The sequence below is a fragment of the Capra hircus genome, chromosome 22, assembly GCF_001704415.2.
Source record: "Capra hircus breed San Clemente chromosome 22, ASM170441v1, whole genome shotgun sequence".
Classification (NCBI taxonomy): Eukaryota; Metazoa; Chordata; class Mammalia; order Artiodactyla; family Bovidae; genus Capra; species Capra hircus.
Window position 1 is genome coordinate 49,056,188 of NC_030829.1, and position 24,797 is coordinate 49,080,984.

Consider the following 24,797-nt stretch of genomic DNA (forward strand, 5'->3'; position numbering starts at 1 on the left):
AGTCCCAGGGGGCGCGTCGGCCTGGGGCGTCGTGCGGGGAAAGCGAGAGCTTGGGAACCGCCCAGCTCCCCCCGCCTACTCTTATCCCGTCCCTAGTCGAGTACTCAACTACGCCGCGACCCTGGCCCGAAAAGGAATTCCGGGGGTAGCTTTGGGGGGAGTCACGGGGCGGGCGCCCCGGGTCACACCGCTCTCAGGCCCCTCCTCCAGCTGGTCCGGTAACCTGTCCTGGACGCACGAGGGCCGGGCCTGGCGGAAGCTGGGGGTGGCTGAGGGGTGTGGGGCTTGGTGGTGGGCGAGAGCCCCGCGCGGGGATGGATGGCGCAGAAGCCAGGAGCGCCGGAAACTCGGCCCCGCAATGGGTCGAAACCTGAGCTCCGAGGGATCCGAGCGGGAGCTGGGCAGAGGCCGAGATGGGGGTGCAGGGGACTCGGGACGGAAGGACCAGCTGGCCGAGAGCGAAGGGACTGGGAGCGGGGCGCGGCGCGGGCAGAACCGTGACCGGGACCGCGCTTCAAGCCGGATGCCCCCTCGCTCCCCACTCCCGGGGCTGGAGGAGCTGCCGGGGGAGGGTCGCGCTAGCCCTCCCGGAAGCGGCCGCCGCTCGGGGCGCACCGCGGCGCGCGGGGCGGGGCGGGCGGCTGCGGCACTGGGGCGGCTGGGGCGGGCCCGCCGCGCTGTAATCGGATCCGGGGAGGGGGCGGGGAGGGGCCGGGCCGGGCGGGCCGGGGGTGGGGGGGGCGCGGAGCCGGGCTCCGGGCCGGCCGGGCTCCGCGCCTGTCAAACCCCTCATTGTTCGCAGCTGATGTCACTCGCAGTTGTGAGCGGCCGCCTCTCCCGGGGACAATGTGGGACTGAGCGGCCCAGCCGCCGCGCCGCCGCCGCCGCCGCCGCAGGACAGCCCCAGCGAGGTAGGGCGCGGGCCGGGCGGGGCACCACCGGTCGCGAAGTTTGGGGGTTCGGCCGGGGGGTGGGGAGCCCGCGCCAGAGTCCACAGGCCAGGGTCCCGGGTTTGGGAGACCGGGAGACTGCGAGGAACACGTTCCCTGTCCCACACGGGCCCAGGCCTGCACAGGTGGGGGGCGCTGGTCGGCCAGAGGAGCCCCCAGCTACCAGGGAGGGGCTTTCTGGACCCGACACCCCAGATTTGAGGCCCTCATCCCACCTGCTGTTTCTGTCCTTTGGACCTGTTCTCTAGACCTCCTGCCCTGGCTTCTGGTTCTGCTCCACCTCTGTCCCCATCAGCCACTCCCCTGCGGTTCCTGGCTCAGCACACACCCCTTCCCATTCTCTGCAGTCCCTGGGGGCGCCAGACACAGACCTCCAGGCCAGGGGTGTGTGGAGATGTCAGTTTGGTGGCTCAGAATGGTCCCTGGTGCCCTGTGGCTCTTGAGCCCCTCAGCTCTGACCTAGCTTCTTAGCTGGAGTCTTAGGAGGTGCCGGGGCTCTGGCTACTCACTTGAGCCTGGCCCTGGAGCCTGCCTGGCCAGGAGAGGGAGGTGCCCGCCTCCTCACTCCCCTATCCTAGGCCCGCCATCTTGGGACCTGTGGCACCCAGTGCCCCGCCCGGCTCCAGCGCCCTGGGGAGTGGTCTTCAAAGGGATGCACTTAGGACCAGGTGCATTCCCTCCTCCCAGAATTGGGCTCTTAGTCCCCCACCAAGCCCAGGATGATCACCTTCACGTGGGTCCAACAGAGCATGTGTCGCTAGGGGCTCTTCTTCTCCCACAAAGAGTTTTTAGACCCCAGGGACTCCCCAGGACCTTAAACATCAACTCCAGTCTTCACTCTTCCCTGGGATTACCCCCGCTGCTTCAGAGCCAGCACCTGGGACCCTATTGTTTTCCCATCAGACAGTCCCCTAGCCCCTTTGGGCCTTGGAACCCCCTCAAACTCCAAGGCGCCCCCATCCCTGCCCCCACCCCCTAGCCTTCATCAGCATGCAGGCTCAGGCCGCCCAAACACAAGGGGATTGTTCTTCTTGCATGCTCAGGGTGGGGGGCTGGGAGCAGGCGGCCCACACACCCTGGCAGGCCCAGGCCACAGGGAGGCTGGCTTTGCCCCGCCCTGTGTCCCCAGACAGGCTCTGTCCACCCTCCCTACTCCCATCAGCGCCCCCCCCACACACACACCCCCAGCCTCCATCACCGTTGCTTGGTGGCACTGACCTCTTGAGGAAAGAGCTCTGAGCCACACAGGTGGACCCCGGGGTTCCGCCAGCTCTGCCAGTTGCCTCATTCTCATGTAGCTTTGCAGACAAGCCCCTTTTTCTCAGGGCCTCAGGTTCCTGTCTGGCAAGGCCCTTTCAGCTAAGACAGGTTGAGCCCGACTTTGTGAAACCTATCCCACACCGCAGCTCTTCCTTCAGCCTCCCTTCTCCACGGGGAAACTCACTCAGGGCCCCCCAGAAGTCTCAAAGCAAAGCGCAAATCCCCCACCCCCCAGTGATATGCCCGGGGACCACCTAGACTCAAAGACAGTAGGAGCAAGGGCTGGGGTGCTGAGGAATGGGAACTAGGAGTCCTGCCCAGGCAGATCCTGATTCTCCCATGCGGCTGGTCCCCTGCACCCTGAGTCTTCTCACCCTGCTCTCACAGTTTTCTCTGGGATCCTTAGCCTCATCGCTGGTCTCGAATGCCTCCGAGCCCTGAGTCCTTTCTTCTCCCTTCATACTGAGCCTGGTCCTGACTCTTGGAACTCTGCAGAGTGGAAAGGCAGACTCAGAATTGCCCAAATGGGGCTCTTAGTGACAGGCATCTTTGAGGAGCAAAGAGGCCTGAGTGATTGGAAGCTTTGGGGAGGGCTTCATAGAGGAGGTGGCATTTGAGAAGGATTTGGACAGAGAGTGGGGAGGATGGGCAGTTGAAGCTGGGATCAGCCTGGGCAAAGGCCCAGAGGCCTGGAGGTGCTAGGCATGTTTTGTAGTCTGGTGTGTGTGGGGGATGGGGTAGAGATGAGACAAGAGAAGTTGGCAGAAGCCGGATCATGAAGGGCCTTGACGGGCTGTCTGGAGATCAGGCTTTATTCCTTGGAGACTGGGGAACCAAGGATGGTTGTTGGGCAGCAGAGTGACCCAGTCTTCAGCGTGGAGTAGAAGCTAGAGAGACCTTTCTCAACTGGGGTGAGACAGTGAGGGGATGGGTACCAGTGGGGCTGTACCATGAAGTTGTGCCCGTTCTCCTGGAGTCCAATCTGGCCCTGGGCCTGCCTTGCTTCCCTTGGCCCTGAGGACTCTTGGGAGCGGGTAGGGTGGGGTGCATTGCCTAATGGTGCTCTAAGGAAGACTGTAGCATTTCTGGTACCAGCCAGCTTGTCAGAGATTCCTTCTCTGCCTGGTACTGAGTCTACAGGACAGTTCTAGGTCAAGAAACCAGAGGCTGGAGCTCAAGGACCCCAGGCTGCTCCCCTGCAGGCCCCTCCTCCCTGGACTCTCCCATAAAGTAGGTATGAATGGCCATCCTGGGAGGCTGTAAGACTGAGAGGATGGGCGTGTGGATCCGAGGATGTTGGGGCAATTCTTGTAGAGGCCTAGCTAATCAGAAAGGCTGAGTGTGCCCAGAGAAAAGGATGGGCAGGGGAGTCAGGGTCCCTCAGTACTGATCCCCTCTAGGCCCAGTGTTGACCCCCCCCACCACACCCTGCTTCACCTGATGCCCCAAGCCATTCCCCAGCATCACTGGGTGTGGCCAGCATGGCTGCTTTTGGAGTGGGTATAGAAGAAGGCTGTTAGGTTGGGGGCTGGAAGGGGATGTTGGGATATGAAGTGGGGATGAACTTGGAGACTGAACCCTTCTCTCTCTTCCCAGCCCAGGTGGGTCTACAAGCCCCAGTTGGGACAGACACTCTGGCTAACACAGACAAGGGAATCCCCCAAGGGGCGGGCCAGTCCACTTGAGTTGCTTGGCCCCAGGAGCCCTCCCTTCCCCTGGATTGTTCTTGCTCCAGAACAAAGCCAGGGTGGACACTTGATCCCTGCATGTGAGGGGGGAGCTGGCTAAGCCCCCGGCCCTTTGATTGGGCAGCTGTCATGAGAGAGACAGCTGTGGGGGGAGGGGCAGGAAGGGGCAGCCGCCATGGCTTACACAGCTGTCACCCCCCGCTCCGCCCTCTGCAGCCTGAGTGGCAGGAAGCCAGGGACAGAAGGAGTGGGCACTGGATCTGGGGCGGGGGTCTGGGGAGCAGGAGGGAACGCCCAAGGTCAGAGGCCTGGTCTGAGCTTGGTATGTTCTGCCAGGGAGCCCTGCTGACCAGAGGGGGCTGGGCACCCCCAGAGGTGAGCTGGAGGTCAGTGTGGCATGGTGCGTAGCTGCCATGTGGGTGGCCCAGCAGGGACCTAGGGCCCACCAGGCTGGAGCAGCAAACAATTCCCTAGAGCCCCTGTAAGGGCAGAAGGGGAGCCAGTATGTAGCTGCTTGTTTTCAGAGCTCCTGGGAGAAGAATTAGAGACCTGTATCAAGACCCTTCTTCTCCCCAAAAGACAGGAAAGACCTTGAGGGTCCATCAGAGCAGGAAGGACACAGAGAGACCAGCCATTCCCCTGTCCCCCCAGCCCCCACAAACACACATGTAGCACAGATGGGTAAACTGAGGTCCGTCAGGTGCAGGCCTGGCCAAGGTCACTTGAACTTGGGGCAGTGGGGCTCTGCTGTAGACCCAGTATCTTTTTCAGGGCGAGAGCCCTAGTTTTGGCCACATCTCAGCCCTCCTGCCCTGTTTCCCCAGGAGCCTTTACTCACAAGAGGTGATGTGGAGATGTCAGGTCTCCCACTGGTTATCACCCCAAAGGGGTGCGTGAGCCCCAGAAAATTCTAGAGCTTAAGATGTGGCTCTGGACAAGTACAGTCTTTTTCAAACACAGCCCATGTCTACTAACCAGGCAGGGATCTCAGGGACTACTAAAGCCTGCTCCCCACCTTTGAAGAGCTGCCCCTGCAACCTTCCCCCAACCCCAAAGAGGACAGCCAGACAGAGGAGGCAGGCAGGACCCTGCTAGTCTCAGCAGACCCCACCTTTCTTGTGACCTTGGGCAGGTTACAGACCCTCTCTGGGCACCAAGCTCCCCTTCTGTTTGGTGAAGTCTTCCATTCAGATAACCAGTGTGTTCTGAGTAACTTCTCCGGCCTGCTCTGGAACACAAGGAGAAGGTGGCGGTCTTGGCTTCTGCTCTAAGGGGCTCCCAGGCTGGCCAGGGTAACCGAAACGAAGCACGTCATCACGAATGCTTTACTGGGGGAAGTGCTGGCAGCTGCGGGAGTGTTAGCAAGGGCAGCCAGCGTGATGCTGGCCAGGATGCTCAGAGAGCACCGGCCCTGCATCCACTGTTGCCCTCTGAACTCTGGAAAGCCTACTGACAGAACTCGAGCAGAGGAAGGAACAGGTTCTGGGGAGGCAACAGCTACTGGCTGTTTGGGGGGTCAGGGTATCACCCCCTTAGCACGGATGAAGAAACAGAGGTCTCGGCCATGCAGTGGCTTCCTGAGTCAGCCAGGCTGGGAGACCCACCCCTCCTCCTCCGTGCCCAACCTCAGGCTAGTGGTGTGTGGGGCGGAGGGCGGGTTTCTGAAGGGGACACTGGACAGAAGAGCTCTATACTCTTGATGCTGGAGGCAGGATAGGGCAGGAGGCTGGGGAGGAAGGTGCCTAGAGGTCTCTGGGGGCACTCGAGCCCCCGCCCCTCCTGGTGGCAGGGATTTTTAGGGTCAGGGCCTGCTCTTGGCTCAGACTGGGCACCAGGTGGTCCCCTCCCTGTCTTCCTGCTCGGGCTCTGGTCCCCCATGAGCTCCCCATCAAGGCTGAGCCTCGGCGGGAGACAGCCGCTGAAGGAGAGGGATTTCCAAGCAGGATTAAGGTCCAGGATTAAGTCGGGGCATGAAAAGGGGTCGGGTGGGGAGGGCTGGCGGCCGGGCTAATCCCAGCAGCTAATCTCTGGCTCCTCCTTCCTCCATCAGTTAACAGCCTTGACGTTCTCCCACCGGCCCCCAGTCCTGTTCTTACCCATCACCCAGTCCCACAGGGGAAGCCGTCCCTCCATTTTACGGGTGAGAACACTGAGACTTAGCGTCCAAGTAATTTGTTTCTGGAGCAAAAAGTGCTCCAGGCTGGGAACACCGCCAGCTTGGACACTTAACCTCCCCGGGACTTAGGAGAGGGCTCAGAAAGCCACTGTGCACGCTGCTGGTCCCCAGACACCCCACGCCCACCCCCAGTGCTGAGTGAACCCTGCTCACAGCTGTCGCAGAAGCCTCTGCTCTCGACTCCTAGCGGACAGGCACAGCCCACCCTCCCGGAGTCTTGCTACCTCCATTTCCACCCACCTTTGGAGACCGCCCATGGATGCTCCGGCTCCCTCTCCACCTGCTCCAACCAGGCTCTAGCCAGCGGGGGCTCTGCTTCCTGGACGCGAGTGCCTCTTGTTTGAAGTAACCTTTCAATCTGAACCCAACCTTCAAGGCCCAGTCCACAGGGGTCCCCTCTCCCAGGAGGTCAGGGAGGAGGCTACCTCTCTCTGGATTCCCACAGGCCTCCGAGTTCTTTTTTTTTTTTTTTCGATGTACCAGGAAAAGGGAAGAATACTTGTGGAGACACAGGCACCCAACTCATTTTAATTTTTGTGAACTCTGGGGGTTGGACTTGGTATCCCCTTTGTACAGTTGGGGAAGCTGAGGCTCAGAAGGGTTATAGACGCTGGCCAGGCTTACACAGCTGGTGAGTCGCATACAGCAAACTGGTCAGTGTGACACTTGAAATTTGTGGTCCACGCTGTCTCCCTGCTCTGGAAGTTTGTGTAGCTTGGCTTTGGGATTCCCATGTAAGGGCAGGGGACCTGAAAGAGAGTGGAGCTCTTCTCTAACCCTCTCCCACTGCCCCCGCAGAGCCGGCCAGGCCACAGTGTGGACGCATTCCCAGGCGGCCTCAGCCCCAGCCCCGCCTGACAGGATGAGCGGCTCAGATGCGGGGCTGGAGGAGGAGCCAGAGCTCAGCATCACCCTCACACTGCGGATGCTGATGCACGGGAAGGTGAGGCGGTGGGGGCGTGGTGAGGGGGCTTCCCTGTGGCTCAGGAGGGGGCAAAGGGGAAGGTGAAGCAAGAGCTGGCCAGCTTGTGGCGGGGAGTCTGATCTTGGGTATCCTGTCTCCTGTGGAGTCCAACCCACCACCACCCTCAGTGGGGGAAAGGGCGGTGCCTGGGGTGTGCGTATGCTGCTGACTGCACTCTTGTCTGGTTTGCAGGAGGTGGGCAGCATAATTGGGAAGGTAGGTGCCTCGTTCTATCCTGTGTGTCCCCTTCAACCCGAGACCTCAGCCTAGGAAAGGAAGCAACAACCGCTTGGCCTAAGAGCCATTCTCTGTTTTGTGTCCTGCAGAAAGGAGAGACTGTAAAGCGAATCCGGGAACAGGTGAGGATGCAGTTTGGGAGGGGAGCCCAGGGTACCTGGTTTGGAGGGGAGGGGAGATGCCTGCCCCACCCTGTCCCTGAATCCACCGTCTAGGACCACCACTCAGTGCCCCTAGAAGGTGGCCACTTCCAACCTTGGCTGGGGCCTGGTGAGTGGCGGGCAGGCAGGTTCCTGGCCAGGAAGCAGAGGAGCCCCGCTGCCCGGCGCTCGTCCTATACCCGCAGAGCAGCGCCCGGATCACCATCTCTGAGGGCTCCTGCCCTGAGCGCATCACCACCATCACTGGGTCTACAGCAGCCGTCTTCCACGCGGTCTCCATGATCGCCTTCAAGCTGGATGAGGTCTGTGGCTGGCTGGAGGGAGGCCCAGGGTGGTCCCCTAGGAGGAAGGGGACTCAGACCCACAGAGTGGCTACGGGCGGGATGGAAGGCCAAGTGGGATGTGGGTGGGCTCCCCTCCTTGGCCCCCTGGCAGGAAGGTGTCCCAGGGGTGGGGGAGCAGCAGAGGCACGCACGGCCAACCACGTCTTCCTGGCCAGGACCTCTGCGCTGCTCCTGCAAACGGAGGGAATGTCTCCAGGCCTCCAGTGACCCTGCGCCTTGTCATCCCTGCAAGCCAGTGTGGCTCGCTGATTGGGAAGGCGGGCACCAAGATCAAGGAGATCAGAGAGGTGAGGGGAGGGGGTCTCGAGGAGAGAGCTGGGCTTACGGCTTCCTATCCCCTGGGGAGCTAGGAGCCCGGGCACTCTGCTCTGGGTTATGGGAGTAGCCGGAAGTGGCCCCGTTCTTTGCCCACAGACTACAGGTGCCCAGGTGCAGGTGGCAGGGGACCTGCTCCCCAACTCCACAGAGCGCGCCGTCACCGTGTCCGGGGTGCCTGATGCCATCATCCTCTGTGTGCGCCAGATCTGTGCTGTCATCCTGGAGGTGGGCCCGGGAGCAGGGCGAGAGGGCAGGGGCTGGGCCCTGGGGCTGCCTTGTCATGCCCCCCAGACCTATGCCTGTGGCACCAGGTGGGGGTAGGGCGGGGCTGCGGGGGTGCATGTGAGACGCTCAAGGACATCGAGCTGTATTTATCTGGGGCTTATGGGGAGGGCCCTTGGGGAGGCCGGGGGGCCTGAGAAGGTCCTGACCGAGCCTCCCCATGTGTGCCTTCCAGTCCCCACCCAAAGGAGCCACTATCCCGTACCATCCAAGCCTCTCCTTAGGTACTGTGCTTCTCTCCACCAACCAGGTGAGGGGGAACAGCAGGAGTGGGACGTGTTACTGGAGAAGCAGGGGGGGGCGGAGGAAGGAATGGGGGGGTCCAGGGAGAGGTGGGGAGGGGTGACTCTGCCCACACTGCCCTATGACAGTGACCCCCTTTGACCCACTCTGTCCTCACAGGGGTTCTCTGTCCAGGGTCAGTATGGCGCTGTGACTCCAGCTGAGGTGAGTGCCCAAAGCCCACGGCACCCCTTCCAGAACAGAGCCCCCTCTGACTCCTGACCCCTCTTCTTGGCACAGGTCACCAAGCTCCAGCAGCTCTCGGGCCACGCAGTCCCCTTCGCCTCACCCAGCATGGTGCCAGGTGAGCGGTCCCTGCGGAAACAAGCAGGGGCAGATCCCAGGGGGCCGGGCAGCCCCCTCTGGAAAGGATGAGGGGAGGCAGGAAGGACCCAGACTCACGCCCAGTCCCTCTTCTTCCCGCCTGCAGGACTGGATCCTAGCACACAGACCAGCTCACAGGAGTTCTTGGTTCCCAACGACGTGAGCATGGGATTGGGGTGGTTTGAGGGGGAGAATAGGGGAGCCCAGCGGGGTGGGGGGGTCTGGGCCTCACCTAGGGTTGAATCCCACCCTCTCCCCAGCTGATCGGCTGCGTGATCGGGCGCCAGGGCAGCAAGATCAGTGAGATCCGGCAGATGTCAGGGGCACATATCAAGATCGGGAACCAAGCCGAGGGTGCTGGTGAGCGGCACGTGACCATCACTGGTTCACCCGTCTCCATCGCCCTGGCCCAGTACCTCATCACTGCCTGGTGAGTGTGGGGTGGGGGTGTCATAGGTCAGGGGGCGTCTCTGCCTGAGAAAGGCAGCGGTTGGGTGGAGAGAGTGGACTTCCCTTCTCCCGGGCCTGTCCTCTGCCTCCCTAACCCTGCTGCACTCATCCACGTTGCGCCATTCTCCCCTGCGTCTGTCCCTCGTGCCCTCTGTCCATCCCTGTCTCTCCTCCCTGGCACTTGGGTCTCCCCATTTCTCCCCTTACCCTATGCTGTCTGCTTGTCCTTATCTGCTGTGTCCCGTCCCCATCCTTCCGACCTGTCCCATCTTTTCCCCAAACACACCCATCCACGTCATTGTTTTCAATTCCTGTTTTTCATCTAATCTCATCCCTTGTATCTGCCCTCATTGCCCCCTGTCTCGCCGCCCCCACCTTCCCTTCATCTCCCCCCTCTGCCCCTCTTTCCAGTCTAGAAACGGCCAAGTCTACCTCTGGGGGAACACCCGGCTCGGCCCCCACAGACCTGCCTGCCCCTTTCTCGCCACCCCTGACGGCCCTGCCCACCGCTCCCCCAGGCCTGCTGGGCACACCCTATGCCATCTCCCTCTCCAACTTCATCGGCCTCAAGCCCGTACCCTTCTTGGCTCTACCACCTGCCTCCCCAGGGCCACCGCCGGGCTTGGCGGCCTACACTGCCAAGATGGCAGCGGCCAATGGGAGCAAGAAAGCTGAGCGGCAGAAATTCTCCCCCTACTGAGGCTGGCTGAGGCACAGGTGCGGGGGCAGGCAGGACCGCCGGCAGGGGGCTGCCTCTGCTACCTGCCCAAGGACTCCACCCCGGGAGGGGGTCCCAAACGCCGCTAATGCCCAGACGCATGGATGCACCCCCCCCCACCCTGACCCGGTCTGTGGGAGTTCCTGCTCTCAGAGTGGGGGTGGTTTCCGGCCCAGGGTTTTGGGAGCTGTGGCAGCCCCAGGATAGGGGGCTTGACCCCCCTCTAGTTCTGTGCTTGGATGCAGGGAGCATCCTAAGTGCCCCCACTTTGGGGGGGTCACTCATGCACTCCCCATCCCTCAGGGCTTCCCTTCTACTGTCCCCCGCGTGGGGATCGGGGGGAGGCCTGGGGGTGGCTGGGGGCCTTGCTTCTCTCCCCACCTCCCTGCAGATTCCTGCTGCTTCCACTGATACCCTTTTGACTGGAATGGACTGGCTGGGCTTGGCAGAGGGCAGCCTGAAGAGGGGGCACTGCCAGGCAGCTGGGGGAGTGGCATGGGGGCAGGGGCCGAGTTCTCAGCAGCAGATACTCTGTACAGTTTTTTCAATTCCTGTTTTTGAATAAATATTCTCAGAGACCAGGAAGCTGTGAAACATTGTGGGTGTTGGCAAAACCTACAGAATATGGGTGCAGCCGAGGCCCCAGAGGACCCCATCTATGACTCCATCAGCCCCCCTGGGTCTCAGCCCCTTCCACATGTCAGTTCTGGGGCTTTAGGGCTCTTTGGGGGTCATGTTGTCCAGCCTCCTGTCTCTGGCACCAAAATGATCCAGTTTTTTTCTGGGCATTTTTAGAAGCTGATGGAGGAGCCTCAGTAGTTCTGTCCAGCCTCTTCTTGGTGCATATGTCGCAGAGGTCTTTCCGAATGTCCCTCCACTCGTTCTTCCTGCTGTGGCTGTACCCCAGACCCTGCCCTGCTTGGCCCACTCCCTTTGGCTGTGAGCCCTTAGGGCCCTCTTCTCTGTGATCCTGCCCACCTCTGCTTCTTCCTTGGCCTGGGGACCATCTGTGAGCGTCCAGATCTATCCAGATCACTCAAGCTGGAGGGGCCCTTAGACACAGTCCCGGGTACAGCTGGGAAAACTGAGGCCTGGGGAAGGGTAGGTGTGTGTACAAGGCCATGCAGAGTTGGGCCCAGCACTCAGGATTGCTCCCAGAAAAACGTGGGCCTCACCAGGCTACAGGCCCCCTTCTTCCCATTCCAGGGTCAGAACTCCAGGCAGGGCACCGGGCGCAAGCTGTGCTGGAGGCTGGACGGGCCCTTTCCGATACCACCCTGCTTTCTCCAGTCCCGCTCACCTGGGAGACATCTCTCACGTGGCCTCTGACATGCTCAGGCTTTCCCTTTCTGTCAAATCCCGGCCTTGATCAGGTGCCTCAGAAGGGCCAAGGGCAGGGCCCTCCGGAGGTCTCCGGAGGTGCTGCAGGAGGGCCCGCGGGTGCCAGGCCCGTGAAGCGCAGGCTCGCGGGGACCGCGGCAGCGCTCGGCGGGCAAGGCGGCCCAGCGTCCGGCGTACAGGGCGCTGCAGCAGGCCGTACAGGAAGGGGTGAGCCGCGAAGGCCGAGTAGGCTATCCAGGTGACGGCCGCCTCGGCCGCTGCGGCCTGGGCAGCAGGCGCCAAGCACGCACAGCCATAAGGCAGCCAGCAGGCTGCGAACTGGCCCACGGCCAGCGCCGGAGCCAGGGCTGCTTTGCCCCAGGGCGGGCGAGGCCGGAGGGGCGGCAAGATGGAGAGGCGACTGTCCAGAGAGTCGGAGCGCGGCCGGGAGCCGCGTGCGGGTCGTGGGGGCCGCAGGGCGGCCCGGCGCGCTACGAGGAAGATGCTGCCGTAGGCGCCGAGCAGCAGGAGGGCGGGCAGCGCGAAGGCCAGCAGCGCCCAGAGCGGCCGGAAGGGCCCGAGCCCCCCCGCCAGGACCGAGCAGCGAGCCGGGGCCGGGGGCGGTGCGGGCGGCGGCCCGAGCAAGGAGAGCGCGCCCAGCAGCCCGGCGGCCGCCCACACGGCCGTGAGCACGAGGCTGGGCGGAGGCCGCGCGCCGGGCCGCAGCGGATGAACTATGAGGCGGTAGCGCGCCAGGCCGAGCGCCGCCACGCCGAGCGTGCAGGCGGGCAGCAGCGCCGCCGAGAGGAAGCGCGCCGCGCGGCAGGGTGCGGGGCCCAGGCGCACGCGGCCCAGCCCCGGCGGCGGAGCGGCCAGCAGGCCCAGCGGCATGATGGAGGCGGCCGCCAGCAGGTCCACGACGCACAGGTGCACGAGGTAGAGAGCGTCGCGCAGTCCCGGCGTGCGCAACACCAGCACCAGCAGCGCGCCGTTGCCCAGCAGTGCCGCCGCCTCCACGAGAGCCGCCAGGATCAGTCCCATCGAGGCTGCGACTTCTGGGGCGCTCAGCCCTGTGGCGTTGGCCATTCGAGCGCTTAGGCTTCGCCCTGTGCTGGGAGGCAGAGAGAGAGAGATGGAGCTTTCCCTTCCCCGTCCCCCATTACCTTCATTCCCATCGCCCACCATCCATCCCTCGCTCCCCTGGCCTCTCACCTCACAGGCTGCCCAGGCGCTGGCTCAGACGCCCGGGCTGCCATCCTTCTGGGGGCTTGCCTGGCCCCATGGAAGGGTGCAAGCCGGGGACTGTGGCTCTCTCTTCCACACCAGCGACTCAGCCCCTGCTGGAGATGGTACCGGCTGTCACTCTGATGCTGCCCTTTAGAGACACACAGAGCTGGCAAGGGAGGGGCAGGGCCTGGCACCGGCCCCCTGGGTCCTAGCAGCTGCCAGCTTGAGGCTGGAGACTGTGCTGTGGAAATGCTGGGGGTGCCTGGGGAAGGAGGCCCGGAGCAGCCATAGGCTTGAGTGCAGACTGAGGACGTTGGAGTGTAGGCTTTGGAGTCAGCCAGGTCCTATTCTGCTTTTTCCAGGCAGAAAGTCTGCTCTCTTATGCCATCCTCCTCAATGAGGGTAATTGGATCATTCAGCCTTGGTACTGAGGGGAACCTGAGGTACCAGGGACAAAAGAGCTGGGAGACCCCTAAGTACCCTCTGGTCCTCAGGAGGGCTAGTTCTGTAGGTAAAGTGAGGGGGGAAGCACAGGACTTGGCACATAGTAGGCTGCTTTGCTGGTATTAGCTTGGCACAGAATAGGTGCTTCAAGACACTGTGGAATTAATGAGAGGAAGCCTTAGAGGCAACTAAAGGCTTTTTTTGGTTGTTTTTGCTGTTAGCAAATGAGTCCACTTCTGCTAAGAACACCCTGAGTTTTCTTTAGGAAGCTACCTTCCCCAACTCTCAGGACATGTGGTTTGGGTAAGATCCTAACCTTTCATATCATACTCCAGGCACAAAAACCCAGCCCTAGCCATGATGTGGCACCTCCCGAACAAGGTATTGGCTCAGGGAAAGATGTGACTCCAATGGGGATATGTCGTCCAGTCCCATGGCAAAACCCCATCTATACCCTGATAGCTTGCTTTGAAGCTCCTTCCTCTCCTTGAAGCCCGGTCTGGATGCCCAGGTGCCTCTTCAACCTCACTCCCGTACAGAAACTACTGGGCATCTCAAAAGTTCTACACCCCAAAATAGGGCCTGACTCACGGCCCCAACCCCAACTTTCTCCACAGAATCTTCCCCTTCTAAGTAAATGCCGTCTCAGAAGTTTCCAACGACACCTCCCTTTCCCACTCACCCCACATCCAAATGATCAACCTGTCTAAATTCAGCCACGTCTCATCGCCATTATGTTCCCAGGCACTGCCAACCCTCACCTGGACCATTGCAGCGTCTTCCTCACTGATCTCCTGATCTTCGTTCCTGCACCTCATGATGGTCATTTGTCTGTTTGCCCTTAGATCCACTCCCATATTCCCCAGCACTCCTCTGCCTTCCAAGAAACTGATTTCCCAGGCTCCTCTGTCAGTTGGTTTTGGGGTAGATTCAGCCAATGGAAGTTACCAGCAGAACTGGAGGGTGGCAGGAGGGAAGAAGCCAGGGTATTTTTCCTCTCATGCTCAGCCTGGATCTGTCTCTGTGGAAGACTTCATCTCCCTCCATAGCCCTGGCTCCCTTCAGGCAGCCCCCTATGGGATTCTGGCACCTGCTGGAGGAGCCCAGTCTTGGGCATTGGAATTCCATTATCCTTCCAACCTAAGAATGGTAGCAACTTCCTGCTCTTGCTAATCCCGGGATTGACTCACCAGCCCCTCTGGTAGTTCAGCTCCTTCTTTGTATCAAATTCTTCTTGTCTGGAATACATAGAGTGATTTGTGTTTTGTTGATTGGATCTTGACTGACAACATAGATCCACCCTCTATGCAGCTGGCCAAAGTGGATCTCTTTAAAGACAAATCGGCTTTAAAAAAGAGATCAGGTGGTGATTCTGCACTCATCTCTCCAAGAGCTTCCTATCATCAAAACAGAATCTCAGCTCCTCTGTGCTGAGATTGCCTGCTCACCTTTCTGACCTCACCCGCCTCCTCCTTGCCTCCCATACTTCCAGCCATGCAGTCTTTGTGCTGGTCCCACATGTCAAACTCCTTTTCCCTTGAGGAAGTTTGCATGTGCTGTTTCTTCCGTCAGAACACCCTTCCCCCAGATCTCTTCATCGCTCGGTCTCTCACCTAATTCAGGTCTCTGCCTTCAGTGACCATCTTTCCTAAAATTGTTCCGCTTTCGCATCAATACTTCTTTAACCCAGTTTTATTTTTCTTACTGGCCCTTTTCCTACTTGAAATTGCATTTCATATCTACGCACATGCTGCTTACAGCCTGTTTTACTAGAATGCAAGCCCCTTGGTAGCAGGCACCTTATCTGTGCCTTGCTTGTGCCTGTGTCTTGCAGGCACACAGTCCGCACCGGCACAGATCTGGGTGGCAGACAACAGGGCATGGATCTCTGGGTTTAACTCACCTACTGCCGGAATTTGAAGGGCCCTGGTCCAGTTCTCTGTTAGTTGGATGAGACTGGTGCTCAGAGAGGGAAGGAGTGTGTTCTAGATTACCCAGCTGAGTTGTACCTGGAATCTGGGTCACCTGCTTCCTATGTTCCGTCCACACAGTCACTACTTCCCGTACCTGACCACAACTTTGATGTGCGTATTTGCCTCTAGGAGGTGAATCTGAGGACCTGGTTCAGAGGAAAGAGAGAGCATTGGCTTTCCCACTGCCCAGTTAGGCCTGTAGGGCCTAGGGAGGACTCAGCAGGACTAGATGGGAAAGAAAATGAGAACAGGTGCCTGGGGAAGGCAATAGGCAGGGATGGGGACTATGGTGGGTTAGGGAGTGCATTCTCCCTCCAAAATTGTTCAACTAAATTAACAGTGAAAACATTTGGTAGTTTATCATCTTTTTTTTTTTTTTTCAAAAAGAAATGCAGGGAGGATAAATCAGAAACTACAGTAGGTTGGTGGGCATGGAGCATGGAGTCAGAGGGCTAGGACAAGAACACTCTTCTGAGCACAGATTTGGACGTTGGAGGACCATATTAATGGTCTATGTGTTGAAAAAAAAATGAATAAAGATGAGAAAGCCCCCAAGTGAATATATACAGAAACAAATAAACCTGCCTGCATTTCAAATGAATAACCACCACGATGAAGGGAAATTAACTAATACAAGTAATATTTGAACCTGTGTTCAAATTGTTGCTTTGACCATTGACCTTCAGTCTAAAGGCAAAAAAGTTAGCTTGAATAAGGTTTGACAAATCTTGAACTCTACTTAGCAAGTTTGTTTTTCACAATGGTTATGGGTACAGCAATTCTGAAACTGCTTTTGTGTGGAATTAAGCCAGTAGGTAAATGATTTGAGGTTGATGTGAACCAAGGTTCTGACTATAGGAGAAGGGAGTATAATTATAGATTTGGGAAACAATGGAAGGACACATTGGAATTGGAGAAACAGAGATGATGTGTTTATTTACATGCACATATTTCCTAGTCCTCTTTGCTACCAGGACTTAAAAGCAATGGCACACAGTTCCAAAGAGCATACCTCTGCCTGGATCTTGGATTCTCAATATCATCTCCTGCTCTAGGGAACCCCTGTGGCCAGAGTGGATGGCCTGGGTGGATGTGGGACCCACCCACTCTCAGTTTGTGCCCCTCTAACTACACAGCCTTGAATAGGCTGCTGTATTCATGTTGCAGTCCATCACACCCATCACCTTAGGAGGTGAGACAGAGGCCACAGGCACGCCAGAACCAACAAGGATCAGAGGGAGAGGGAATCACTGGAACACAGGAGGGAGATGTGAGAGCCGGAGGTTGCTATGGGATTGAGGGTGATAGTCGAGCTCCTGCCCGGGGGTGGGAGGGTTGGGCGCGCAGCTCAGAGGTGAATCTCTAGCAGGTAGCGCAGGCGGCACTGGCTCTCCTGATAGATGAGATATTCGCTCTGGAGAAACCTGGAACTTCTGAACTCTGGGCGAAGCATGGGCTGGCCCTGGGGCACCACTACTCGCTGGCCATCTAGCTCCAGCTCGGTGTCCTGGGTTGGATCTGCAGGGCACAGCAAGGGCCATGGGTGACTCAAAGGCCACTGGTCCTTGGCTTTACCAGTTAGCCCTACCCCCTATGCTCTTCTGTCACAGGGAGTGCCCACTCATTCCCCCCTGGCCAACCTCCCAACTGCTGCACAGGGTGGGCCTTCTGCCTGGAATCTCCTCCCGCATTTCTCTGCCTGGGAAATGCTGGCTCATCTTTCCATGCTCAGCCAATGGACACCTCCTCTTTGAAGCCCTCCTGGATGCCCAGAAATGATTTGTTGAATCAGTGAGCATATGTTCAATGACAAAGTGAAGGACTACGGTGAGGAAGCCGGCTTCTTCTTATCCTTCTTCACAGTCCCTTTCCTGCTCACCTTCTCCCTGAAAGCGTCCTGCTTCATCTCAGCCTCACCTCTATGCTTAGGCCTGTCCAGCTTCCTGAGACTCACCAGGCTCTGTGTGGCCACGGGCAATGACACTGTCGAAGCCAGAGGGTGGCTGCTTCAAGCTGGGCTTGTCGACGGTGATCTGGTACTCTCTGCCCAGTGCCACCTCACCCAGGAACATGTAGCCAACGCAATGGGCCCCGCAGGACATGCCAGTAACTGGGGACACAGGAAGGCTCAGGGTAGGCAGACTGGCCTCTGCCTGACTCCTGAGGCCCCTCTCTGCTGCACTATCATCTCCTTTGGCTTTGCTGCCCGGGCCTTCTTCCATCCTTCCTCCCACCATTTCTCCAGGCTCCTTGTCCCTGCCTGCCTCTTTTCTCCTCTCAGCTCCCTGAGGCCAGGCCTCTGCCACCATCACCAAGGTCAGTAATGGCCTTTCAGTGACCCTATCTGGGGCGGGGGCTCTTCTGGCCTGCTCTGCTGATTTTGCCACTGGCTTCCTTCAGCCTCTATCCTGGGATCCTCTTGCAAAGATCTCCTGAGGCCACCCTCCTCTCCTTAGGTTCTTCTGCCCTCCTAGTGGGCTCCCAGGCCTTGAGCAACCTTCAGCCCCATCTGTTCTAAGACGACTCCTCTGACCTTGCTCTCCTGAGTGGGGGCAGGTGGTGGTCTCCAATAACACGGTCAACCTGGCCCAAGGAGCCAGGATAGGGAGATCACCTCAGTGAGGACACCTCTGGACAGAAACTTGGGGGGCATCAGAGACACCCTCCACCCTTTCCCACACGCTGCCCATCCCACCTCTCACATACTCATCTCCTGGCTTCTCTCCTCCTCCAGCTCCACTGCCCTGGACTGGGTGCCCATCATAGTTGGCCTGGATGGGAACACAGCCTCCCAGCAGCCTCTGACCTTAACCACCCTCCCTGTGGCTGCAGCCAGGTTCAACTGTACTCCCCATCTTTCTCTGAATAGGTTCCTTTGATCGTCCTGGGCCCCAAGCCCCCTTCCACACCAGGCATTTTCTCTAAGCTTTGTTTCAGGCTGTGCTCAGAGATGCTAACCTGCTGCAGCCTCCCAGGCTTTGTGCCACCCCCGGGCTACTTTACCTCAAAGGCTCCTCTTTCACCATCCCCCTCCCCAGAGCAGGTTGGCATCTTCATCTTATCCATATTGCCTCCCTCAGGAAGCTGTCCTGACCACCGGATGTCTCCTGAGTCCCCCAACCGCCAGGATTCCCCACTGCGCTCTCGTGTCAGTAAGCATCCAAGAGATCCTCTCCTGGGTCCACCACCAACTGGACAAGCACCAGGCCCCATTCTCCTTAGTGTCCCCATGCCCACCCAGGACTTGGCTCTGAGGGACGCCTCACCATAGCCAGCCGACTTGCTGTTCTCTGAGGCGAAGTAGATGCCCTTGCCGACCCGGCCTCCAGAATGTGGCATAATGTGGAGCCCACTGGTGAGGATGGCGGCCACCACAGCCACATTGGTGCCATGCCACAGTAGCTTCCGATTGCCCAGCTTAGCGTGGACCTGGAACTGATCTGCCTGGGGTCGGAGGAGGTGGGAACCAGGAGAGTCACGCCCCCAAGCTCAGGTGCTTCTGGCTGCCATCAGAGGAGATAACCAAGGCCAAGGGCCCCCTGGCCACTCACACACTCATGCACACAGGCACAAGGCCTAGGCCTGGTGGAAACCGGTCAGAGCGGCTCAGCCTGCTCCCTAAGGAGTGGGTAAGCCAAGGGCTTCTCCCTCAGGGAGAAGGTAGTGGTGATGGGGGAGCTCTCCCTTACCTCCCCTTCTCGGTCCACTTTCCAAACATGTTGAAGAGCAGGGGGCCTGTAGCTGTTGCTAGTGTTTTAAGTAGGCATGTATCACCTGCAGAGACAGCAGAAGTTGGGTGTCAAGAGCAAGAGGCATGTGGACCAACCTCCTCTCGTCCCCCAGTCCCAGGGCTCTCCTCAGGGTCTGGAGACAGTGAGATAAGGCCCAGGGCGAGGGACCCCTCTGGGCACCTGGAGGGCAGACAGGCAGAGGAACAGTGCCCACTGCTAGCCTGGCTCCGCTGTGGGGCCCGGCCCACCTTGTACTCAGGCGTCTCTGGGTCCAGCAGCTGGAGCTGGCACTTGAGGAGCTGGTATTCTCGGTCCAGTGGGTGCGGCACCTCCTCCACTTTCTTTGTCTCCTCGGGGGTGGCCTGCAGGGTCTGGGCCAGCTCGATGTCCGCCAGGACCTAAGGTGATGGGCACTGGCAGCTGGGCTGTCCCCTTGACCCTCCCGCCCCCTCCCATCTGACTAGGGCTGTGGCTCCCCACCTGTGTATCCACCTACTCAGCTGCACCCCATCTATCTGCCTGGCTTTCCCCTCCTCTGTCCTTTGGCCTGCTCGTCACAGTCCATCTCTCTGTCCCCCATCTCCCTTGCCCCGTCTGTCTGCTTTGTGACCTGCCAGCCCTCACCAGCAACATGTCCTTCTTGGCCTGCAGAAGCTTGGGGGAGTTGATGGGCAGGGGCCGGCTGTGGCTGAAGTTGTGGGGAATGACGGTGTAGAAGTGGGAGGACAGCTCCTCCAGGCTGTGCCCACTGTCTGCGGGGGCTTTCAAGGCCGCCTCCACTGCCTCCAAGGCCTCGAAACCCCGGGCGATCTGCTGCTTGCTCAGCTTCCCCAGGGGCATCTTCTTCACATCTGGGGGGATGGGGAGCGTGAGGAGACCATCCCGCAGCCTTGCCACCCCCAGGCCCCTGCTACCCTGCCCGCCCCCAACTCCTCACCCAGGTCCATGAGCGCCATGGCATTCTGGAACATGTCCTTGCTGAAGATGTTGGTGATGAGCTTCTGTGTGGCTGCGTCCAAGGAGCAGGGCCGCACCCGCTGAACCACAGCCCTCACTGGGCCTCCGTCCGCCTAGGGGTAGAGGACGCACATGGGCAGGAGTAGCTGGGCTGGGCACCTGCAGCCAGAGCAGGTCGAGGCTACAGAGTGAGGCCTGTCCTGAGGGCGCACAGCCAAGCAGTAGTGTCCCCTCTCGGCCCAGGCCCACCCTTCCTCCCTGGCCACTTCACCTGCACCACGGCTTCCTGGGCCTCGTCCTCTCTCTGCACTTCGATAAGTGTATACTTGCCGGGGTGGGCCACAAAGCGGTCCCGCTCTGCCCAGCTGTTCTTGGTCTTGTCCCGAAATTTCTTCTCAAAATCCTTCTTTGCATCCTCCAGTGACACGAAGCGGTTGAGCTTTGACTGGCCCACCTCTCCCTGTAAGCAACACAGACACAGTGCCTGCCATCAATGCTTGCTGGCCTCTGTTGTGCCAGCCTGTGCCAAGTGCTCCTGGGCATCAGAGATGGGGCAGGGCCACAGTCAGTGGCTGTGGACTTTCGGCCTGCATAAGCTGTGGGGACCCTTGGGGGCAGGAGGCATGCACTGAGCAGGGAGAGGTGGGGAGGAGGTGGGCACAGGATGGGTAGGTGGCACTCACCACACATCCCCAGCGGGTCCAGCAGAAGAAGCAGCCAGCTTCTTCCAGGAGCTGGATGATGTAGAACTTGTTGTTGTTGCTCCCAATGTTGGTTTGGTTCAGAGTACAGTCGTGGTCTTCATGCACCTGTGGCCAGAGGGGGTGCAGGGAGGGCAGGCTGGCTCAGGCCACCCCAGGGGTACCTGGCTGGACGCTGACAGAAACCAGACTGCACTGGGGCGTCAGAGACCAGACTGCACTGGGGCGTCAGGTTCCCTGTCTGGGAACCCTGCCTTAAATGTGGTAGGGGAATGCCTGAGCAGCTCAGGGGCTTGCCCTGTGGTCTGAAGATCAGACACTGCCTGGATCTGCCTGACCTGCCTGGATCTGATGGGCTATAGCCCTGCCTGACCTCTGGGGTCTCAGGAGAACACAGCTTTCTTGGGAGCCTGGAACCACCTGGCCAGAGCCAAGGCAGTGGGGAGCAGGTCTGAGTGTCCTTGTACCCAGGAGGGAACAGGCATTGGGACTGGCTGGGGACTACAGCTTACCTGGGTTCCAGGGTTGCAGCTGAGTGGACATGAGGGATCTACTCGGGCTATGAACTTCTCTGCGGGCGCGGCCTTAAGGGCCTCAGCAGTGGAACGAAAACTGTCCTCTTCTTCTGCTCCCTGTCGCCCTTTCTTCTCAGGACCCTCATGCTGCACTTGGAGCTTGCGCTTTGGAGCCATGGCTGTTCTGTGGCACAGAGGAGTCCCTCAGACCTCCACGGCCTTTGTACCTGACCAGGCTGGCACAGCACCAACTTGCCCCACCCTGAGTTTGCCTTTGGTAACCTCCCTCTGCCTCCATTTCCTCCCCTTGCCTCCATTTCCTCCCCTCTCCCATCAGTTCAGTTCAGTCGCTCAGTCGTGTCTGACTCTGCAACCCCATGAATCGCAGCACGCCAGGCCTCCCTGTCCATCACCATCTCCCGGAGTTCACTCAGACTCACGTTCATCGAGTCAGTGATGCCATCCAGCCATCTCATCCTCTGTCATCCCCTTCTCCTCCTGACCCCAATCCCTCCCACCATCAGAGTCTTTTCCAATGAGTCAACTCTTCCCATGAGGTGGCCAAAGTACTGGAGCTTCAGCTTTAGCATCATTCCTTCCAAAGAAATCCCAGGGTTGATCTCCTTCAGAATGGACTGGTTGGATCTCCTTGCAGTCCAAGGGACTCTCAAGAGTCTTCTCCAACACCACAGTTCAAAAGCATCAATTCTTCGCCACTCAGCTTCTTCACAGTCCAACTCTCACATCCATACATGACCACTGGAAAAACCATAGCCTTGACTAGACGGACCTTAGTCGGCAAAGTAATGTCTCTGCTTTTGAATATGCCATCTAGGTTGGTCATAACTTTTCTTCCAAGGACTAAGTGTCTTTTAATTTCATGGCTGCAATCACAATCTGCAGTGATTTTGGAGCCCCCCAAAATAAAGTCTGACACTGTTTCCACAGTTTCCCCATCTATTTCCCATGAAGTGATGGGACCAGATGCCATGATCTTCGTTTTCTGAATGTTGAGCTTTAAGCCAACTTTTTCACTCTCCTCTTTCACTTTCATTAAGAGGCTTTTTAGTTCCTCTTCACTTTCTACATAAGGGTGGTGTCATCTGCATATCTGAGGTTATTGATATTTCTCCTGGCAATCTTGATTCCAGCTTGTGTTTCTTCCAGCCCTGTGTTTCTCATGATGTACTCTGCATAGAAGTTAAATAAGCAGGGTGACAATACACAGCCTTGACATACTCCTTTTCCTATTTGGAACCAGTCTGTTGTTCCATGTCCAGTTCTAACTGTTGCTTCCTGACCTGCATATAGGTTTCTCAAGAGGCAGGTCAGGTGGTCTGGTATTCCCATCTCTTTCAGAATTGTCCACAGTTTATTGTGATCCACACAGTCAAAGGCTTTAGCATAGTCAAGAAAGCAGAAATAGATGTTTTTCTGGAACTCTCTTGCTTTTTCGATGATCCAGCGGATGTTGGCAATTTGATCTCTGGTTCCTCTGCCTTTTCTAAAACCAGCTTGAACATCAGGAATTTCATGGTTCATGTATTGCTGAAGCCTGGCTTGGAGAATTTTGAGCATTACTTTACTAGCATGTGAGATGAGTGCAATTGTGTGGTAGTTTGAGCATTCTTTGGCATTGCCTTTCTTTGGGATTGGAATGAAAACTGACCTTTTCCAGTCCTGTGGCCACTGCTGAGTTTTCCAAATTTGCTGGCATACTGAGTACAGCACTTTCACAGCATCATCGTTCAGGATTTGAAATAGCTCAACTGGAATTCCATTACCTTCACTAGCTTTGTTTGTAGTGATGCTAAGGCCCACTTGACTTCACATTCCAGGATGTCTGCCTCTAGATGAGTGATCACACCATCGTGATTATCTGGGTCATGAAGATCTTTTTTGTACAGTTCTTCCGTGTATTCTTGCCACCTCTTCTTAATATCTTCTGCTTCTGTTAGGTCCATACTATTTCTGTCCTTTATCGAGCCCATCTTTGCATGAAATGTTCCCTTGCTGCTGCTGCTGCTAAGTCGTTTCAGTCGTGTCCGACTCTGTGCGACCCCATAGACGGCAGCCCACCAGGCTCCCCTATCCCTGGGATTCTCCAGACAAGAACACTGGAGTGGGTTGCCATTTCCTTCTCCAATGCATGAAAGTGAAAAGTGAAAGTGAAATTGCTCAGTCATGTCCGACTCTTAGCGATCCCATGGACTGCAGCCCACCAGGCTTCTCCATCCATGGGATTTTCCAGGCAAGTACTCTTTCCAGGCAAGAGTACTGGAGTGGGGTGCCATTGCCTTCCCTTGGTAACTCTAATTTTCTTGAAGAGATCTCTAGTCTTTCCCATTTTGTTCTTTTCGTGTATTTCTTTGCATTGATCACTGAAGAAGGCTTTCTTATCTCTTCTTGCTATTCTTTGGAACTCTGCATTCAGATGCTTATATCTTTCCTTTTCTCCTTGGTTTTTCACCTCTCTTCTTTTCACAGCTATTTGTAAGGCCTCCCCAGACAGCCATTTTGCTTTTTTGCATTTCTTTTCCATGGGGATGGTCTTGATCTCTGTGTTCTGTACAATGTCACGAACCTCATTCCATAGTTCATCAAGCCCAGATCTCTGCACCCCGGACAGACCCCTTTCTCTAGTCACTGGGGCCAGGCCCGGCCTCTGAACAATTTTCCCAGTTTGGTTAAGGAAGAGGGGCTCTCCACCCTCCCTAGCTCTCCTGTGTGTACTGAGGTGGAAGGGAAAGTGAAAGGAAAATCTCCCCCCTCCCACTTCTGGGCTCCTCCTCACAGAGCACTCTCTGTTCCTCCCCTCTCTCAGCTGACTTGGACCTGGCATGGTTGCTGGGCTGAGTCACCCCAGCTATGGAGGAGAGAGGGCAGCGGCTCCCGGGGGCAGCACTCCTGAGGCCAACTCTATCTCTCCAGAGCTTGAGACCCAGTAGCACAGAAACTCTTCCCATCAGACTCAAGACTTCTGGGATGCCAGTCCAGGTTCTAGACCAGTGGCACTGAACTGCCAGAGGGTAAAAGCCAGTCACACCCACCCTGCCCTGCCTTGCCCTGTGGAGGGCTGTGGGCAGGGCCATAGGGCACTCACCTAAGAGAAGTGCGGACCTGGGAGACGTGGTGGCCACCGGGTCTACCTCCCAGGCAGTCAGTTCTAACAACCCTCTGTAAGCCTTAGGGGAGCAGGGATGAACTGGGTGTGGATAGGTTTCCCGTTATTTGGTCACCAGCCTGATGAGTCAGAGGCTGGGCAGGTCGAGCCGGGGCAGCCTGTCCCATGGATGGGTGGACACTTGATCTGGACACAGCTAAGGCCCAGGGGACTGACGCACCCTTAGCGGTGCACATCTCGCCTGAGGCATGCAATACGTGTCCACCGGTTTGTCAAGTGACCTTGGCCGCAGGTGCAGGCATTGCCTGCCTCTCCCAGGGACTGCCTGGCTCCCTCTCCCCGGGTTACTAGGGAGTCAGACTCTCACCCTGGTCCCCGCCCCTGACGGGGAGGAGTCACGGTCCAGGGAAAGGAACCCTGCATCTCTGTCGCCCCCCAGCGTCCAAGGGGCACAAACACAGAGAAGGCGTCGGAGTCCGACCCCTCTTCCGACGTCCGTCAGCGGCGGGGCGCATGCGCCACAGTCATTGGCCGGAAGCGCCGGGAAGAGGCTTGCTTCCTTTACCGTCTGAGCCAGGGCGCGGGAGCCTATAGGAGCTTTAGGAGGCGGGGCCACAGGCATTTACCCTATGGGAGCTTGGGGGCGAGGCA

The 24,797-nt window shown here is 58.3% G+C and overlaps 3 protein-coding genes across 9 annotated transcripts; 1 reads left to right on the forward strand and 2 right to left on the reverse strand.

Annotated features, from left to right (window-relative positions):
• On the forward strand, positions 725 to 10,739 carry PCBP4 (poly(rC) binding protein 4). Of its 7 annotated transcripts, none has more exons than XM_018066920.1 (15): positions 725 to 911; positions 3,356 to 3,444; positions 5,949 to 6,038; positions 6,873 to 7,017; positions 7,231 to 7,254; positions 7,365 to 7,397; positions 7,622 to 7,738; positions 7,936 to 8,067; positions 8,195 to 8,323; positions 8,556 to 8,630; positions 8,783 to 8,827; positions 8,903 to 8,966; positions 9,093 to 9,145; positions 9,247 to 9,416; positions 9,955 to 10,739. In XM_018066920.1, exons 4-15 carry the CDS (start codon positions 6,937 to 6,939, stop codon positions 10,109 to 10,111), a joined length of 1,080 nt encoding a protein of 359 aa, XP_017922409.1. In that variant the 5' UTR covers positions 725 to 911; positions 3,356 to 3,444; positions 5,949 to 6,038; positions 6,873 to 6,936; the 3' UTR covers positions 10,112 to 10,739. The 7 variants fall into 7 exon arrangements, with proteins under 7 accessions (XP_017922409.1, XP_017922410.1, XP_017922404.1 ...); XM_018066921.1 differs by having other exon boundaries at positions 10,045 to 10,739; XM_018066915.1 differs by having other exon boundaries at positions 726 to 911; positions 9,848 to 10,739.
• On the reverse strand, positions 10,689 to 17,156 carry GPR62 (G protein-coupled receptor 62). The gene is made up of 5 exons (XM_018066922.1): positions 17,073 to 17,156; positions 15,049 to 15,264; positions 14,336 to 14,383; positions 12,687 to 12,814; positions 10,689 to 12,585 (listed from the first exon to the last, which is right to left on the reverse strand). Exons 4-5 carry the CDS (start codon positions 12,728 to 12,730, stop codon positions 11,469 to 11,471), a joined length of 1,161 nt encoding a protein of 386 aa, XP_017922411.1. The 5' UTR covers positions 12,731 to 12,814; positions 14,336 to 14,383; positions 15,049 to 15,264; positions 17,073 to 17,156; the 3' UTR covers positions 10,689 to 11,468.
• On the reverse strand, positions 17,166 to 24,467 carry PARP3 (poly(ADP-ribose) polymerase family member 3). Its single transcript, XM_018066923.1, has 10 exons — positions 24,126 to 24,467; positions 21,020 to 21,206; positions 20,490 to 20,615; positions 20,078 to 20,266; positions 19,787 to 19,919; positions 19,474 to 19,700; positions 19,098 to 19,247; positions 18,808 to 18,892; positions 18,385 to 18,562; positions 17,166 to 17,228 (listed from the first exon to the last, which is right to left on the reverse strand). Exons 2-8 carry the CDS (start codon positions 21,197 to 21,199, stop codon positions 18,866 to 18,868), a joined length of 1,032 nt encoding a protein of 343 aa, XP_017922412.1. The 5' UTR covers positions 21,200 to 21,206; positions 24,126 to 24,467; the 3' UTR covers positions 17,166 to 17,228; positions 18,385 to 18,562; positions 18,808 to 18,865.